Genomic DNA, 19946 nt, shown 5'->3' on the forward strand with positions numbered 1-19946 from the left:
CCTAACACTGCGTTGACGCACAACTGCACCAGAAATAAGTACATATAAACCAATGATTCTCGTCCGAATATCGTTTCAGGACTGGTATCAGATGAGAATCTGACGTGTATACAGCACTTGTCCAATATTGTTCCTGGATCCATCCTGGTGGATCCACGAATGACTGTAATGCAAGTGAAGGGGGGAGAGCGCAGCAGGTTGCCGATTGCGCATTCTTCCCCCTCCCCTCTACATAGAGCAGAGCGGCGCTGTATGTACAGTGCTCGTTCATGCATCATTCAGTCTTTTGTCATTAGAAAGGATTGTGAAAGATCCTTTCCAACAACAAAAATCTAACATGTGTAGGTAGCCTAACAGTTGGCTGTTTTCCTATTCCGTAAATGCAAAATATCAGTGTCATCAGCAAAAGTGACAAAGTGGCCCCATTCTGGTTATACATGTACAAAAAAGAATAAATATGAGAACAGAGTTTGAGCAGTGTATAACTTCAAAGTATTAAAGATGATTACGAGATGAACATATGAAACCTAGAATAAATACAAGGATGTTGATGGAGTGCTTTACACTTTCTGATAAGAACGATAGAAGATAAGTACCGTATTTTTTGCCATATAAGACGCACTTTTTCTTCCCCAAAACTGGGGGGGGGAAAAGTTAGTGCGTCCTATACGACGAATGTGTTAAAAAAAATAATTAAAATATTATACTCACCCGATCCCCTATCCTGCGTGTGTGTCTGGCTGCAGCGTGTCTCTCTTCTCTCCTCTGCCAGCATCGTGTTTTCTCCTGTCTGTAAAGCAAAGCGAAAGAAGCCGGCACAGCGCCACCTGCTGTTCCCTGTCCTAACTGCCGTACAATAGAAAAAAAGCACAGAGTGATCAGAAGGGGAGTTTGAATGACACAGAGTGATCAGAAAGGGAATTGGAAAGGTAGAGAGTGATCAGAAAGGGAATTTGAATGGCACATGAGTGATCAGAAGGGGAATACCGGTATGAATGGCACATGAGTGATCAGAAGGGGAATAATCTTTCAGAATCTTTTTTTTCTAGATTTTCCTCCTTTAAAATTGGGTGCGTCTTATATTCCGGAGCGTCTTATACGGCGAAAAATACGGTAATAGTATGTGGATGATTTACTGCTGGTAAGCAGAGCATTTACACGGAACAGTGAAGCAAAAAGTTTACCACAGTATTTCATATTGCCGTGTCAAAATTGTCAGCAATTGACTTGTGCAAATTTCAACATGACAGCGATGTGAAAACAAAACTAAAATAAATAGGTTTTACTGAATGGCAACCAATGCACAAAGACGCACTTGTTGCAGCACACCACCAAAATGCCTGCTACGCATACTTGTGTGCTTTTACGGGATTTTGACTGTTCCTGTGAGTTGGAAGTCCATTCAAAACATATTAGCATGTGACCCTACACACTATAACAAAATGCACATTTATTATTATTAATAATAATATTAAACATATAAAATAGTAATAATAGACTTTTCTGTAATGTATGTATGATGAATAACACAAAGTAACACACACGTGACTGAAGAATCACAGCAGCATGAATGAACACTTAGGTGCCATGAATGAGGAATGTAAACAAAAACCCCACACATGCCCCGCCTCTCTCTTCTGATTGGCTGCCAGCTCACCTAAAACTCATACATCTACCTGCTGATAAGAGTGCGCTATCTAAAGGCTGCTCATGTGTGAGCCTCATGTGTATTCATAGAGCAATTAAATATGAAAATCAGTTCCCTGATCGTCTGCTTTACCGAGTTCATTGCGTTATTCCTGGGCTGCCCACAAACAAGATGGCGGCTGGAGGTTCCAGGCTCCCTATGTGTGCAGGTAGGGAGGAAGTGACGTCAGTGAACAGAGCCGCGCTGCAGGTCTGTCTGTGTATACAAGGATACGGGCGGTAGGTTTGAACAATGTGTGGTGTCTGTCATGGCCGTTCTCATTGTGCTGCCATCATTGCACAGTGTTTTTGTTATTATTTGTTCCTCGTTGCGAGGCTTCTAGAAATGTAGTGGAAGTATGTGTATTAGAGGGAGGGTCATAGGCTTAGATGCCAACATTGGTGGCCTGTCAGGTGACCAGAGATGACTAGAGGTGACCTGACGTGACTAGAGATGCCAGTCACGTGATATGGCTCCATTCAGTTATTGTCCATCATGACCACCACCCAGCAGAAGAAATGTATGGTTCTATTGGAAAACACACCCTGCTCTCTATTAATCATATTGCTGATGTGCTTGTTCCATCAGATTTTGTTCATTACAATGCTGAAACCCCAGAGTGTTGCCTAAACTTACACTTTAACCCCGACACCCCCTTCCTTCTTATTGCCTATCCTTAACCCCTTCCTGCCTACTACCCTAACCAACCCCCTGCCTGATGCATAATCATTACCCTTCGATTTTCTTATTATCTGTGTACTGAAACTAAATCAGATGGTACACCAGCATTTCTTTTATCCCTCCACCCCCTGGCAATTCTCACATACTAATAGTAGCTTTGGCTCTTAATACGCACCAAATTGTCTGCACTGCCTACCACAGACTTGGCCATCACAGACTTGTCCATCAATCGAAGCAGTGTTGCTTTTTTTTTGGACCGAATATTTCGTTACTTCCTTTAGACCTAGGCTTTAAAACTTCCAGCACTGGATCCGCAGGAGCTGTGCTTCACATAGCAGCACCAGTGCTGACTCAATCACCAATGTTGTCACATGGGTAGAGTCTGATGAAAAAAATATAGATCTCTTCTAATGGAAGACTCTCCTATTGAGGTATTTCAAGACTTCTACGTGTTTCGCGGAAGCTACGTCCGCTTCCTCCGAAAAAAACCAGATATCAATAATGAGTGCTACTGGCCGCCTGTAAACTCCTCTCTTATAAGATGTTAAAATCAAGCATGGCAGGGACAGGACGCAAGAAGGATCATCACCTTATATTATGACCCAATAGGGTCAGCAAACTTTTTTGGCTACCAGGCCATTTTAGTAGGTCAAGAAGGCACACTAGGCCAGACTCTCCTTCGAGTTCTGTGCTGATGGCGCTGACCCCACCAGGAACGCCCCTGAAGGGAAATCCCTCTCCTCCGCAATGCATACAGATGAGAGGGAATGTCCCCTTACCCCAGCAGCGGAAGAGTTAACGCCAGCCACGGTAAATAGGGAAGGGAGGCGAAACAAGGAGGCTCAAGAGCCGCAGGTTGCTGACCCCTGCTAGCCAGGATTAGGCGGGATCGACCAGGTGGGCATCAGGCCGGAACGGACCACTGGCTAGGCCGTATCTGGCCTACCCCTGCGCTAGAGGAAGGACAACTAACTTTTATTTCAGTGCTGTTACCAAATTTACTTTCACTTACTTACACTAAATTCATTTGAAAGACAAAGCGCCAAAGCATTGGTGTCCGATGCCCATATCACTTACTATTCCAGTACTAAAGCCAGACTTTTTTTTATTAATTCCAGATTAAAAAAAACTGCCAAGCTGTTTGTATCCGCTGCCCATAGCAGGGGATTAGAATACTTACCATAGCACTCATTATTGGTATCTCCTCTTTCTGAGGAAGCTGACCTAGCTTCCGCGAAACGCGTAAAAGTCTTGGAATACCTCAATAGGAGTCTTCCATTAGAAGAGATCTATATGAGTGTTTGATTTTGGAGAAACTCTTGGTTTTATTGTACTACAGTTTTTAATGTATATCTAAATAAAAGTTCAATCTGGTTTTATACTTTATTGTCAAATTAACTGTGTATATTAAAATCCCTTAAAATTGGGTTATACTGAGGGAAACCTGGCTGTTCTTTGGATATATTGGGATGTGGTCTGGTATGATTAGGTTCTGAAGGGTACAAATCATTATTGTATTGGTTGAAAGCAGTCTTAAAAGACATCTCTCTTTAGTAGTAATAATTCTTGCCTGGCTCTCTGATTGCCGCACACCAGAATACATACACACAGCCCCTACCGAGTTATATTCACCCTGTGGTCTTGCTGGGATACACAAATGCTCATGTTTTTTCAGCTGTGTGAAAGAAGCTGTAGCCAAAAGACCAGCACATGACAAATTTAGTGTTCCCAGTTGATGTTGCTATAGGAATCCAGTAACCCCTATATATCTGCCGGCTTTTTACCTCCCCATCTTTGTTCCAGCTTCCTAACGCCCACCCCTTAGTATGATTCCATCTTTGCATTATGCCCCAACTGTCCAGTTCCCCTGTTTTGTGACCCAGTTTTTCCATAACCTGAGGAGATTACTGTGGTGTCCCATTTTTTGCTTTGTGAAAGTTGCATTCGTGGCAGTCTCCTGTGGCTGACATAAGTACTGCTTTCCTAAAAAGCGAGGGTGCCTAATCTACGGCCCGCAGGCCCCATCCGGCTCGTTGTCTTGATGTGGTGGGGCGCAGATCTCCTATGTTTCTCTATAAGATCACTCGGGGAAACGCTCAGTACCGCTCACTGCCGCCTCGAGTCAAATCTGCAGACGCTGCAGTGGGAGGGACTGAACGGCTGGCGAGCTGAACACTTACCTTCTCTGAACCCCTTACCTTCCCCTGAACAGAGGGATGTTGGCAACTGGAAATGTGGAAGCCCTCAGGAAGCCCCTTTTTGCCCCCCCTCCCCCCCCCAATAAAATGTTAAACCCAATGATATTATGCTACCCTGTCACACATAGCTATCCCCTTACTCTCTATGAATCTCAATTACTCCCCATAAAATTTAATCACTACAGCATCATCACAAGATATAAAAACTATACCGGTCATACGGTGCTACCCTGTCACACATAGCTGGCCACTTACCTTTTGTAAACCCTAATTTCATCTTAACAGTAGAGAAAAGGAAATGTAGGATAATAAAATTTTGATAACATTAGGTTTGTATTTTTCAATAATAAAATATCACGTTAATAAAATGAGCATAAAATGGTGAGTGGAGAAATTCTTGATTTGTCATCTCTTTTATTTGGTGCATGTACATTATGATAACAAGAAACATTTCAATACATTACATTTCAGTGCTCAACCCAGAAATTTTTTCAAGCCGGGTGGGAAGAAATTTTAGGTGGGTTGCAGCCCCCTTATTGTGAACAAACTCTTTGGTAACCACCCAAAAACATCCGGGTGGGTGCTGAAAAGTGCCGGGTGGTGCGCCCAGCTAAAAGTGCCTGGGGAGAACCCTGCATTTTACATTAAAACCGTTCTAGTTTTAAACATACATCTTTGTTTGCATTGTGGCCTGAAAGTTTTGTCTCAATGTCAACAGCGGCCCCCAGATGAAAAAAAGGTTGGGCACCACTGTTATAAGAAATAAAGAAAATGTGTTCGTAAAGTTACACAAGACAAAATATTGTCCACTTGGAGATGTTTTGTTAATTTCAGTCTCTTGTCCTTTGTGTCCTGTGCATTGCAGTGTTTGCTGGTCATGTCATTTGTTTGTATGTTCCCACTTACCTTTTATGTTGCAATGAATTTGGGGGCGGGGTCGGAGAAGTCTGGAGCTATGTACACATAGCTTGGAGACAAATGATCACAACTGCCTCAGATAAATATTTAGTGTGTGTACAGCAATCCACCAACGCAAATGCAGTGAGATGCCTTCTGCTTATCTTCCCCCTCCCCTTTCCATATAACTGAACAGTGCCGTGTGTACACTGCTTGTTCATTCTACTGTCACTGGGAATGATCACAAAAGTTTGTTTCCAGTGACAGAAATTTGTAAGCAACTTTCCATGCACTATTAGGGAGTTGCTCTGTTTTATGCTGTTCAGATTAATTAAATGGTATATCTAAAAAATTCCCATGGTATTGCTTTATGTCATGAACAAGTCTTGCAGCTTTTAGGTCTTTTTACCGCTGAGCAGGTATAGCAATATACTAGCAATGATCTTGTGTGAATTGGCCTTGACTTTGTTTCTTGTACATTGAGGGTTTTTGTAGTACAAATATGCTTTTTTTTTTTTTTTTTTTTGCTAAAATTTAACCTGCAGATTATGGACTTTTACATTTTAACACCTTAAATCAAGCTCCCACGGACCCCTATTGCTGCTTGCACTGTGGAACAATTTACCCTCAGGCCATCATTTATAGTTGCTCTGCAACTCGGCTTTCGTTTCTCCCTCTTTAAGAAGTTACCGATCAGCTTTCTAACCTCCAAAGTAAACACAAAGCAGATGCTTTAACATGGAGATAAGGTGAACTGAGCTGCTGAGATAACAGGTTCACTGCTTTTATTCTAAACTTTGAGGATGAAGTGCTTCACAGTGCCTTCAGGTACAGAAGTAAGTAACCGCTTTTTTTTTTTTTTTTTTTTTTTTTTTTTTTTAAGCTTATTTACTGCTTGTCAGGAGTACATAAATACTTGATAATATCTAAGCTTGCCACAGATTCATGTTATATTAATTTCATCCAGCTGTCGCCTATAAAATTGACCAGACATTCATTATAACAAGCTGGATTTCGGCCAAACACTGTTTGTGAAAACAAAAGGTTGCCCAAGTTAAAATGGCTACTTTAAGGAAGGGAACCCTCTGGATAAAATTTAAGACAAACAGATTTGGCTGCAATACACAACTTGCGGACATTGTTCACCACAGTAATTTTTTATGCCATTAGATGTTCTCAGTCATTATAATGGAATGATGCCTAGCATCTTTTAACCCAAAAAGACTGAGGACGTCCTGTTAGTGCCAGGTCCCATCCCCTGAGGAGCCTCTATAGTTGTCCCTGCATTCACATCATCACCTGGTTTATTAAGGACCACCCACACCCAGTAAAAATGACCCTTTGTGGTACATGGCTGGCCTAACCATAGATGGACAATGGTAATTATAATTAAATAAAAAAACAAAAAGAGGACCTTTCACAGGGAAGCATTTGGGATGGCAGCCTGAAGAAGAATATTATTATTCTTATTAAACATTATTACCAAGTTGTGGGTTTTGCCTTTAGTTCTTTAATTACTGAATTGAATAACAGTCAGCTTAATAGCTTCCCTAGACAGAATTGTAGAGTTCCACAAGACCATGACTGAGCAGAGTGGGAATTCAATGATTCTGTCAAGTGGAACTTTGATCTTTCTACTGTTTCACAGATCTGACTGGTTTTAAACCTGACCTGCTTACAAGTGCCGGTAATCTTTCTTTTTTATATTACTGACATAGTTTGAGGTCCTCAAAAGGAGGAAACAAAAGATTTAATATGACAGTAAAACCGCAAATCTCTTGTTTTCATGACAAACTGAAGAAATATTCAATTAGATGAATAAATTAATTGAACTGCATCAAATAATGTTTATTTCTTCACATTAACCAGCAGTGAACTCCCACCCAGGTCAAGAAGTGAAGGGGGTCTTTACATTGCTAGTTCCTATTGAATAATACTTCTGGTTTACCCACAAGTGGTTGTATAATATATCACAGTGACCCACAAATGCAGGGCATCACGGTGACACCCCATCTGTTACCACGACTGTGAAACCCTGGATTCACGGTATGTTCTTAATTAATCGGGTTACCTGGCTATGAGCCCCTAAGACTGAGGACTTTTTATGGCTGAGAAAAGTTATCTCAGAGGCAGCAATGGAATGAAGGTAAGTATTTCCACCAGGGCTGTTTATCTCAAACCACTACCACTGGCACTAATAATGATGGAAGGGGGGGTGACAAAGTCAAAATATTTTACTGTTTATGTAGGGATATTTTTTTTTTAATTTCACTATTTTTTTTTTATTATATATTTATTATGAGAAGAAATGCTCAAATGTAACGTGCCTTTGCTAAACTTGTACTAGTCTGCTTTCTAGCCTAGCCCACTCTTTTTCTGTTCTAGTTACTGTCCGCCACATCTCCCTTTACATTCCTTCAAAACCTTTTCACATTTATCCAGTTGGACATTGTTTTAATGATTGATCTGGCAACAGTGTCTCTTTAACAATGTTGGAGAATTGGATGGGATACCCTCCAATTGATAAAGGCATTAAAGAAATGCTCTCTCCATGTATGGTATGTTTTATGTTCCTTTTATTTTGCATGAGGCCGTAGGGCAACAGGCACATTGTGGCTCCTTGGGTGCCATTTTGTAGAATGGGCATGTACCACAGGGGTTGTAGCTGCAGAGTACCATGCTTTAAATTTCATCTGGACATTGTGGCCACTGTGGTGTAGTGTGTGAATTGTGGCCAGTCTGTTTGCCATGCTTTAGGGTGTGTGTGTAATAAATTATAAAATACATAGTGCCAAAGGGTTCTTAGCCTAAAGTAAAGCAGAGAGATGTGGTGGAGTTCCTGTAAAATATTGTTTTAGTGCAAAATGTAGAGAAAAATAATTGATTACCAGCACCTTGCAAATCATGACTTAATTTGTGTTATTAAGAAGTTGGGTAGCTTCACCAAGCTACAGGTCCTCCTTTTTGAGACATAAGCGAACTAAAAATATGCAAAGTTCTAAAAATAAAACATATCTAAGGGTTTGAGTTCAGATTATGGGTTAGAATTAGAAACTGACGATTGAGTGATTTATGGAGTATAATATATATTAAAAATTCTTGTGATCTGCCGAAAAACTGAAGATTGACCATTTCCATACATTAAAATGCCTTTTTTTAATATTGCCATTGTAATTTCATTTTGTGCTTAGTGTGGAATTACAAGCTGCAGAAAATTAGAACCCACCTTATTTTTTGGCTGGAGAACATCATGTAGCTCTTCCCTTCCCAGTCTGACACTGGTCCGTCCCTTTCATTTGTTGGATTTCAGTTCTTTGGTTTATGAAGGCTCAGCATCAAATGGGGACTTGGCCACAGCTTCCTATTTTCAAGAAGCCATATACAGCCCCTGCTTGCCTCTCCCACTAGCTGTGATCTGCTTGCTTTGTAAAGATCAAGTGATTTTGTGGTATGTAATGAAAATGTACACATATTTAATAATGTTTCTAGCATGTTGATAAGGGAGAATGGAGGAACCAGGGAAGGCAAAATCTAAGCAGAACATCCAGTTTGTTTTTTAAATCTACAATTCCTATGTGCGCTTATGTATTTTTGTTGCATTCCCCCATTTCTCAGCCATTGCTTTATTTAGAACCTGACGGTTTCTAAGGCGGATGTTTTAGTGTGAAGGGCTATATTTATTACTTGTTTATCAGCTGTAAGGCTTCGTAATAGCAGCAGTAGGTTGGAAAAACAGAACATACTTTTCTAACTCTTCTTGTCTTCTCCATTTCTAGGAATAATTTGGGCATGTCGCTGGAAAAGATTATTAGAGATACCCTAACAAGCTTCATACAGTCCCATATTCCAGATGCAGATCTCAGGTATGTTCTGTCTGCTCTTTGATTGGCATTGTTTTGTTGCCATAGTTAACAATCTCTTCAAACTAAACCTGTAGGATATATGTGGTCTGGAATTTGCTAGTTCTCTGCTATCACTGCTTTCTAAATTGCTGGCCAAAAACATTTATGCGAGTCAGACACTGCCAGGATTTTTGGAGGGAGATCAATAGTAGCAGCTACTACTGTGTTTTCTCTCTCTATAGCACATTTGCCCTTTGTTGTTAGACTGCTATTAGTTGTAAAAAGATACCTGGTAATCCTGACAGAAACACAGGCTGTATCTATCTTTCTTCCATGTTCTGAAAGGACTGACACTGCTGCATTGAAATAGTAAAGCAGTGTTGTCAGCTCTGCATGTGATGTCTGCGGATGACTACAAGACAATGTGCCAAAGTTACCTATGTTGACGCAATACCTTCTGCTTACCTGTATAACAGCAGTGCTTATGGGTAATGTAGTTCTATAGCCGCCCATCAAAGCAACACAAAATTTGTAAAGCCACCGGGCTCAAAGTGAGAACAATTATTTAAAGACATATTGCATGCTGATGGGGAACCTTTGAAGGAAAGCACTAAGAGGTTTCAAGTTGTAGTTAAGGTAAAATGCTAGAAATTGTAATTTTGAAAATTTTGGCTGCAGTGTTTGCTTTGGTAAAATCTTTCTAAACCCAATGGCCAAAGTCAAACATTACCTTGTTACTGTCATTTCAAAAAATGTAAATATTGAGCTTTTATAAAAAAAAATATTGCCTGGGGATCCTGTTGTGGCATTCATTGTTTAGACACTTTTTGTTATGCAATGATAACTTATTATAGTCCCAATTTTGCTTCAGCATTGTCGCATGCCTTTTAGGTGTTAACCACAAGCGTGCTGCACCAGATCCACCAATATCGCTATCAGGAAGGCAGTACAGAACAATAATATGCAGCTGATACTGCACCATGTGCATGTATACATAAGACTTTATTTATACATTTTTCCCCTCTTCAGTTCCTTGATAAAATTCGATTCCTTCCTATTCTTTTCCTATTGTGACAGCTGTGATGATTGGCCACTAGAGTCATTGTTTTATTAGAGATGTAGAAATATACTTGTAAAAAAAATTATTACCTGTAGAAACATACTACCATAAAATTCACCAGCAGCAAATTTTCAGAGAATTCGGCTGGGGGAATAATTTAATAATAGAGCCCATGGTGTGGCTGAAAGAGCCTGCAAGAGATAATCTGCACACAGAAGCAAACACGTGAAAATATTATTTTATGCCAAAAAAATGGCATTTGTTTTATTATGCAGTGTTTTATTAAGGTAAATGCCATACAGTCAGCTTTAATATTCAATGACACAAAACACTTCATTAAACTACAACTTAGTCACCACAACACCCTTCTTCATTTATACCAGCATTTCTCAACCTCCTTACCATGAGGGAACTCTTAAAATAAGGTAAGGTCTTCAGGAAACCCCTGCTATATTTACTATATCCACAGTTTGCAGTACATAAGGGTGGTGCTCATTGGGGAAAATGCCCCTTACATTGCTGGCCAGTGAGAAACATGTCACACTTTCAGAAAGCCAAAAAGAACATTGGTGTCGCCTAAACTGCCCTGAGAAATTGTTTATTGCCCATGGAACCCTTAGCAGCCTCAGCAGAACATTAGGATTCCACTAACCCTTGGTTAAGAAAAACTGTTTTAGAGGCATACAGCTTTCTAAAAATATATTGTTAAAGTTTTAAAAGGTGTAAAATAAACCTTTTGGTTTTAATAAAGTATGTGTTTTCAATATGGAATGCCATGTCTTAGTCAAGGGAACTGTATATTATTATCCATTATGAACTAATAATAGACAGGCATTTGTCAACCTAGCTGGATCTGTCACAAAGTTAAACCCTGTCTCAGAAGCCCTGATTTAAGCAGCCATATTCAGGAGGAGAAAGACACACACACTTTCTTATTATCAATAAGTAAGTAAATACAAATAATGTAAGTAAATGTTTATCCGGCGGATGGTGCTGGGTATCAGCATCTTTGTGCTGTTCTTATGACTTTCCTCATCACTGCAGTGCCATGGATGAAGTGTTCTTCTCATATGTAACTGGGGTGTTAGAAGAACTGGGATCCCAAGAGTCCTCAGAAGATGATTTTGAGATGGAAACATTCATAGAAATGTTGGAGGGCTACGTTCCAGGTTTTGCAGAAATTGGCAGGTATCTATAAAAATCATCTCTCCATGTTGATTAAAGTGTATTAGTGTGAAATAGGAGGGGCTATTGTTTATGTCCTCATTGTGGAGTCCAAATCCCTAAGTCCTGGTGACCAATTTTGACATGTCACCAGAACTGGAAATATACTAAAGGGACATTTTCATAGGAACTTACTGAAGTGAGATTTGTGCTTACTTCCTGTTGGGTATACAGGATAGAAGGTGAAGTTAATTCTCATGATGGGACACAGACAGCAAATAAACACCCTACTAGCACATTTGCATAGCAAGCACACATTCAAATATTAGAAATATCTAAAATCGATATAGGACAAGTTTCAACAACACACCAATTAAGGAGGTTCATATTATTGGCACCTAATCATAGATTTGAAGTGGTGGTAAATGTAGAGGTGGGCATACGTTTTTCTACACCTGCATTTTTGTTAATTTAGATTATAAGAGCATTATTAGTACTGTTTGCACGAATAGCTAATTTACTCCTCATTTAAAGGCAATCGCTAAAAGCATGAAAAATACAAAACTTTTAACACATAGAAAAGATATAACCTATGTTATGACTCTGAGGCTCCCAATATTTCAAGATATGAAACACAAAATTCTATAATGTGGTGTATGGCAGGAGTACTAAACCAGGATACATAGTCAGTATATCGTCACATGTTAGAATAAGGTGCAGAACTATGGAAATTAACCAGAAGCATATGTAATACAAATGAATACAGACATTATTTTGTAGCAGAACTTTAACTGAAATATTTTCACACCAGAATGTGCACTTGTACTTGTTAAAGATGAGAAAAACAGTAAAGGTTTGTAGTAATACAAATAAAGTATATATTTTTTAGAATATAATAAACTCCATTCCCTAATGCTACTTAAAACTTTGCAAGGAGTTTTTAACAATCTAAATACTATGCCATGTGTTCACGTGGTTGGCTGTTCTTATCATCTTTTATGCACTAATTATGATGATGTTAATTTATTACACCCTTCAGATGGATAGAAATAGTAGAGTGAACTTTAACAAATCAGGGGCTATGTATTAATTTCCTTATTTCCCATCAGTTTCGAGTAAACTGGCTATCATGTAATGATGTCTTGCTACATTTTCAGTGACAAAGTCTATGAAATGATGTTTGAACTGTCCGGTCGGCTAAGAGAAGCACGTAATAAGGGTAAGTTGTAATGTTTATGTTCTGAAAATTGATTATTACATTGTATAATTTATTTATAAAGGCGAGGTTACAGATCTCTAAAATTTTATTTGTTTCACATGTACATATTATTTACCATCTTTTATACAGGAAGGATTTCTCTTTTAGGTTATGTGCAGTTCAGCATGTGGTGTTTTATCATCAGTTTGCCTATGTAATACATATTATAAAAAACATCACATTTGCCATCTTTAAATATCCATAATATATTCGTATACGATTAGTTCGACTATATTGCAGTATAAAACAATTTAACTCTTTTAAAGAGGAACTCTAAAGCTAACTAAATGAACTGCTAAACCATGTATACTGTAAGTGAATGTTTTGGATTGGCTTTTTTTTTTAGCTCGGAACTTTTAGATTTTTTTGTATTCCACATTAGACGCATCAAATCCAATCAAATACAGGTTTTAATCCAATTAAAGAATAAAAAAGAAATGTTGTTACAGACATACAATCTCTGTGCATATTTGTTTTCAGAAAATTTTTCTCCTAAACAATCAGCGGAGAGCTCAGGTGATGTTCCAAAATCTGATGGCACAGAACCAAGTCAAATAAGAGCACAAACTCCACCCGAAGGAGCAGAGGCACAGGTATTAAGTATCAAGTATCAAAGCTTGATTAATAGTTACATCACTATGCAACTGGTTTGCTGGCCACTAGTGTGTACTTTATTGTACTACATTTATATTTCCATCCCTGAGATTAGGGAAATGCCCTGGCAGGTCAGAAAAAGCCCAACTAAAGATCATTTGTACCTGTCAGTGAATTTGGATTCATTTTAGAAGTTTCTAAATCCTAATCTCTGTCATTGGGAGAAAGAAAAAAACTGCTGCTGGTATTAAGTCCAGACACCTAGAGGTGCCTAAGGTCCTTTTTTAAGTGACTTTTACATTGTATCATGATTATGGAGCTAAAGTAGATTGACAAATGCAACTACCTAATAATAGTTAACTTTGTTTTCACTGTGTCAATTGCCTTGTCAGAAGTAGCCTTTAGAATAACTATTATGTAACACGCACTGAAAATCAGAAAGCACATATTGTGCAGGTGGTGAGTAATTTAGAAACTATAGAGAAAAACAAGGTACACATATTGTAGGATTATTTACATACACTGGATAGTAAAATTGATATATGCATAAAAAAAGAGTGGAGAGTGCATAACTGAAAGTGACTGGGAAATTCAAACAAGTGGAAGACCTAATTCAAACTTTAGTCAGAACTCTCGAAGGAGTGTCTGTAGTTTCCTTTACACTGCATGCATAATACCCAGATGTGCGGCAGTTGGATCATTTTTATTACTTTTAGGTGGTGGACATGCCATATAGTCTTGGCACCTAGTAAGGAGTGAAATTTTAATTTGGCTAATAAAGTAATGCCTTTTTAGGGGGTTAGGTTCAGAAGTACATTTTCATTAATCATAGCAAGCTGAAAAAAGTATTTTTATTTTGTTTTTTAGGAAAAAAGCGAATTAAAGAAAAATGTTGATGTCCTGCTAGAGATGTTCCCATGCTGTAGTTTGCGTCAAGCTGAGAAAGTTCTCTCTATGGCTAAAGGGAATCTGGAAGATGCAGTTCAGATCATGGTAGACAGCGAGGAGCAGCTTGACAATAGATCTGAGACACAGGTTGGTCCCACTGTTTGAGAATTTGTGACTGCTAAACTGCTATGTCTGCATTTGATCTATAGTAATGAGAATAATAGGCCGTTTAAGGAAATAAATAAAACATGGCAGATCAAATAATGATTTCTGTCAAATAACAGGGAAAATGTTTTTCTTAAGTTGTAAGAATCAATATTGACTCTATTGACTTTATTGACATGACTGGCTGAAAAAAATAATCACTATGGAAAATAACATTAATAACTAATTATTATATAAATAATAATTAACATTTTATTATTAAATAAGTAATATATATATATGTGTGTGTGTATGTATATATGTATGTATGTATGTGTATGTATATATATATATATATATATATATATAAGTTATAGTATGTATATCACAATCTTTGCTCTGTTTCTAGCCTTGAATTAAATAGTGCTTCTAAAGCGGAATGTAACCATTGGCATCCATTTTTGGCATTGTAACCCTTGGCATCCACATCCACAACAAGCCACTTCTTGCACAAACATGGATTGCCTTTTAGAAAATCTTGTTTGCTACTTTATCATTCTTGTTTGCCAGTGTCCGGTCCTTCTGTAGGCATCAGTAAAACCAGAGGGTTTAAGATTTTAATGGACTAATGTAATTGTAAAAGGTGCTTGAGTACCTTTTGTGAAGGTATATGTTTGCACTGCAGTTCTGAACATCTGAATCATAAAAGTTTGTATATTACTGTTATCTAACCTTTATTTCTGATATTTATTATAAGGAGTTACAGAAGGCTCCCAAAAAGGAGGACTTGAAAGACTTTATTTTACAGAAGTAAGTAATCAAATACACCAGTAATACAAATACACTAGTAGATGTTGTCCAGTAATTATGTGTTTTATTTATTTTAACGTCAAATATACCAGGGCAGTCATAGCTGTGCTTCAATTTATAGTACTTATATCTGTATTAAAAAAATACCTGAAACATAATCTTGGGGTTTACATTGTTTTCTGTGTTATTCATGTTGTCCCTCAAGGTTATGGTACTGATTTATTGGTTGTATCACCAAATGGAGTCATAGAGCCCACCTACTTATGGCAGTTGTCTTCTTTCATTCATTCACTCTCTGCTCAAAGTCGGGTAAAGATGAGGTCACTCTCTCTCTCCCTCTCTCTCCCTCCCTCCCTCATCATCACTCCAAGCATGGAGACATTTCAATCAAACTTGTCATACATATGAGACTCATGTGAGTGCACCAGTCAGCTTTGTACAGCACTGTGCTATATGTCAGAGTTATATTTGGATGGATGTATGTATGTCATCACTAGGAAACGCATGAAGACATTTCAACCAAACTTGCTATGTTCCACCATCACTCGGAAACGCATCAAAGCTAGCAAACTTGCTATATATATGACTCAGACTCATGTGAGTGCACCGCTGATCTTTGTACAGCACTGTGGTAAATGTCAGAGGCATATTTGCATGTATGTATGTATTGCTCAGTGACAATGTGCCTTTTGCTTAACATTATAACTTTATTAAATTTCTTTTCCTGTATAATATAAGATTGCAATAAATAAATACCCGGGCAACGCCGGGTAATCGGCTAATGATGAAATAAAAGGTTTATTCATTGATGTTACATCCCCCCAGGGATAAACTGCCAACAGCTACCTTCTTCTTTGCTGTGTGTACCTTCTTCTATGCTATGTGGATTGTGTATACCCCACATTGCCTCATTTGTCCAGACGGCTTTTCAGCTTCTAGGATGAAGGCAAGCCACCCAAGAGGCCTCTCATTGGATAGCTCTACCAAAGCTTGACCTCACCATGCAATTGCCTGTCTGGGTTACCTCCCAAGATCCCCTCCAATTCATGCAGTGGAAGGTGAGATAGGTTGTAATGTACACCTACCTCCCACCTGTGTGGCTTTTGTACATTACACACCTACCTGCTTTGCAGCCAGCCAATGTATTGGGAAGGCCATGCTTACCTACTGGCTGAACCGCTGCCCAGCTCCCTCCTCCTATGCAGTGTATGCTTTCTTCTATGCTGTGTATACCTCCTAGTGTCACCGGGCTTAAATGGAGAAAGGTGTATGGATGGCATTGTCTGGAGTTGTGCTGTGATTTATTTCAGAAGTGGTATACTCCTGTAAGTGGCACACTTGCATATTACATAGTTAGCATGAAAAATATCTTCAAGAGTGTGTCCAGAGTAGAGAATATTCACACAATTATAGTGAAGTCTGGGCACCCTCAGTGATTTATCCAGACTGTGGAATGATAAATGCTTGGTGCAATTAGAACATTTTTTTTCTAGAGGAAGCAGTCTTGGAGAGATTTTTGAGGTGTCATTTAAATAGGGGTATTCTATATCCAGTCCAGCAATGGTCCACTAATCAGTGTTGAATAAATCAAACAGACATTGCATTACAGTGGCCCTTACATGTCGTGTATTTCAATAGTTTATGCATATATCTACTGTATTCACAATAGGTTCATCTGACCCGTCCTGGTATTTCTTCTGTATGTCTTTGCCTACCTTTATAACAGCCGCAGCCCTGTACTGAGAATATACCTTACCTCATAATGGTTTATGAAGCATAGAAAGGATTGAAACAGTAACAAGCCTTTTCATATCTGAAAATATTGTTGTAAAGCAGCAATGTTTACAACAGACTTTATGTGTCTTGTGTTCCTCCCTTTATCTCTGTCAAGTGAAGAAATAACAAACTCTTCTGTTATGAAGAGGCTTTGAAAGGCAGGCCCTAAACTCAATCTATATGGCCTAATTATAAATCAAATGGAATGCCTTTGTTTTTTCATTTTTTACATTATTTTCAAGGTGATTTGCATGACATTTCAGTTTAAGACAAGAGCATGGTAAAATCTTGACTTTAATACAACCCATTATTGTCTGTTACTTTTTTTTTTATTATTATTAATATTTTAGAGTGCCATATTCAAAATGAGGTGCAAAGTAAGGTCAAGGTACATTTTACATTATAAAGAAAACACAAAATATCCAGGGCATCAGTTATATTTATTCAAACTTGGCTCCTGGGTGTGAGTGTATATTTTAGATATGGGGTTTTAAGGCACTATTGAAACATACACTTGGCTTTCTGTATCATTAGGTTGAGTTTAAAAGAAAATCTTTTCCTTGTCCTATCACTTTACTGCCTCTCTTCCTAGCAATACATACTTAACTTGCCTTTCATTCCCCCACTTCCATTCACTGCTGAAAGCAAGAAAATCAACTCTTATGTAAATTCAAGGTCGCTTTAATCCCAGGCTATGCAGAGCTGAAGACTGTCTCCACACCTTCATGTTATAATGCTGAGCCAAACACCAAACCTATCACATAGGAGTCAGGGGTGTACATGCTTCTGTACCCAGAAGTAAATAATATTTTTTGCTACAAACAGCAGAGAAGTGAAAAGTGAGTTCTGCTAGACAGAGGAGTAAAACAAATATATTGTTTTGTGCTAAAGGTTTGTATTCGGATCTGCGTCCATGTTTTTTTTTTGTGTACTTGAAAACCGTGAGTAGCTTGTAAATAAAGGAAAAGAGCAAATCAACTAACTTTGCTATATATTTTTTTTTAACAACTTCAGATACATGTTAGTTGACGACGAGGAGGATAAAAAGACCCACAGACCACTAATGCCAAAGGAGGTATGTACAATTTTTTCTGAACTGTATCAAAGCACTTTGATTGTCTCTTGCTGTGTATTTTGCACTAACTTGTGCACCACAAATTTACCTAATTTTTTTTTTCATACTCTTCACTAGTATGTAATACTTTCTGTATCTTACCCGTTTTCTCTTCCATGGTTGCTGTCCTTTTGAGCCACTAAAACCGGTTCATAGGTACACAGAATAGCAGTTGGCACTGGGTTCAGCCATAATGTCCAGAATGTCAGACCTGTGTTGCCTGACATCGGTCATCTCCATAGATGGCATGTTTTTTAACACATGATCCTAATTTTGGTCTCTTAATGGTGTAAACAATTTCTAGTAAAAACATTTTTATTAAGTGTTAAAGATTTAGTGACTCTTTCTTTGTAATTCTAGGCCCCAAAGAAACTTATTCGGTACATTGACAATCAGGTTGTCAGCACAAAGGGGGAACGGTACAAAGATATGAAGAAGCCGGAGAGTGAAGAGATGAAGAAAACTTATATTAATCTAAAGCCTGCCAGGAAGTATAAGTTTCACTGACAAGTAAAGTCAACTAAACCTTCTGCCGGTAACATCTTACCTGAATTATGTGCACTGCGTAGGTAGAGAACCCTTCTCTGGCAGCACCAGAGAACTGCACTGTTTGCTACATTTGTTTTTATTCACTCTTTGTTCACTTGGCTGGGAAGGGGGTGCTGTGTTTCCAATAAAGCAATACTTACCACTGGGGAAGGAGTGACAACAGCACACGTGTGTATATATCCCAAACTGTTTTATTATTGTGATTTTCTTGTTTTCAGGAATGCAATGCATTGAAGTTTTGTTTACTGTGCTTGCTCTTGGTAATTTATCTGTGTAATTTTACTGGTCTCAGGTACAAAACCACAAATGGCTATAGGTGTGTAACTGGAACATCCCAGCACCTGAGCCATACTGTTAGTAATTCTGTCACGTGCCAGCAATGTCACATGGGGTAGAAACAAAGAGCAGCATGTCTTTATTTAGTGTTTGTATGAAAACTGTGGATAAAATACAGAAAACTCAAATAGAAGATGTGTTCTGTAGCAGTAATATGTATATAAATTGTGTATTGAGAACCTTCCTTTATTTCATAATACTCTGTAACTTATATATCTTTTTATGTTTATCTTCTGCTTGTGTTTTAGAAAGTTTTATGATGTAACAGATCCCAACTGCAATTGTTTTCATAACGTTTTGTATCCTGTTGGAAAATATTTTTTTTATATATATTTCCCTCTATATCATTGTATGATGTGATTATTTTTGTACAAGAATTGATCTGGGAAAAAAAAACCCTTTTGGGAAAAGTAAAGGCATTAGTGTATACAGATGTCTGTCAGGAGAATGGGCAGCTCATAATTAATTCCCTGAAGGCATTGCAAACCTAATTAAATCTACATATTAGATCTGTTTTTGTATGTGTGATTTTACTCAAAAGGGTGAGGAGGGTATGAGGGGAACTTGTCCTACAAAACCATACTTTTCCTTTTTCATCTCCAAGGTAAAACTGACCGCTTGTCATCTCTTTCTTTTGTGACTTTTTCATATTGACAGCATTTGACTTTATTGACTATCTTGCATATTGGATTGTGTTGTAGCCAGTCTGAGCTGAAGTTTAGAAATGATCATTTGAAGAAATAACTGCTAGATATCTTTTTATTGTGTTTGGCATGAATACTAAACCGAGTTCTGTTTTTTTTTTTTTTTTTGCCTTTTCTGTATATAGTTTGCTGCTTGTTATCTGTCACAAAGAATTAAGGTCTGAATCAACATTTTATGTTGTATTGCTACTGACTATATTGGTTTAGGGCCTACCCTGTTTCCCCGATGATAAGACACTGTCTT

The 19946-nt window shown here is 38.2% G+C and overlaps 1 protein-coding gene across 1 annotated transcript; it reads left to right on the forward strand.

The window, feature by feature from the left end:
- The first annotated feature begins 1834 nt into the window (after positions 1 to 1834).
- Positions 1835 to 19507, forward strand: CUEDC2 (CUE domain containing 2). The gene is made up of 9 exons (XM_072424240.1): positions 1835 to 1926; positions 9240 to 9326; positions 11410 to 11553; positions 12687 to 12748; positions 13268 to 13380; positions 14249 to 14416; positions 15171 to 15223; positions 18014 to 18074; positions 18474 to 19507. Exons 1-9 carry the CDS (start codon positions 1847 to 1849, stop codon positions 18618 to 18620), a joined length of 915 nt encoding a protein of 304 aa, XP_072280341.1. The 5' UTR covers positions 1835 to 1846; the 3' UTR covers positions 18621 to 19507.
- Positions 19508 to 19946: the final 439 nt, after the last annotated feature.

Source organism: Pyxicephalus adspersus, chromosome 10 (genome assembly GCF_032062135.1).
Source record: "Pyxicephalus adspersus chromosome 10, UCB_Pads_2.0, whole genome shotgun sequence".
In the NCBI taxonomy this organism is placed as follows: Eukaryota; Metazoa; Chordata; class Amphibia; order Anura; family Pyxicephalidae; genus Pyxicephalus; species Pyxicephalus adspersus.

Bases quoted from the DNA above. Each gene is read 5' to 3' on its own strand.
- CUEDC2 (XM_072424240.1), top strand. From the start codon at position 1,847: ATGTGTGCAGGTAGGGAGGAAGTGACGTCAGTGAACAGAGCCGCGCTG. The intron at 11,554-12,686 runs GTATCTATAAAA...CTACATTTTCAG, and splicing joins GGTTTTGCAGAAATTGGCAG to TGACAAAGTCTATGAAATGA. The intron at 13,381-14,248 runs GTATTAAGTATC...TTTGTTTTTTAG, and splicing joins CCGAAGGAGCAGAGGCACAG to GAAAAAAGCGAATTAAAGAA.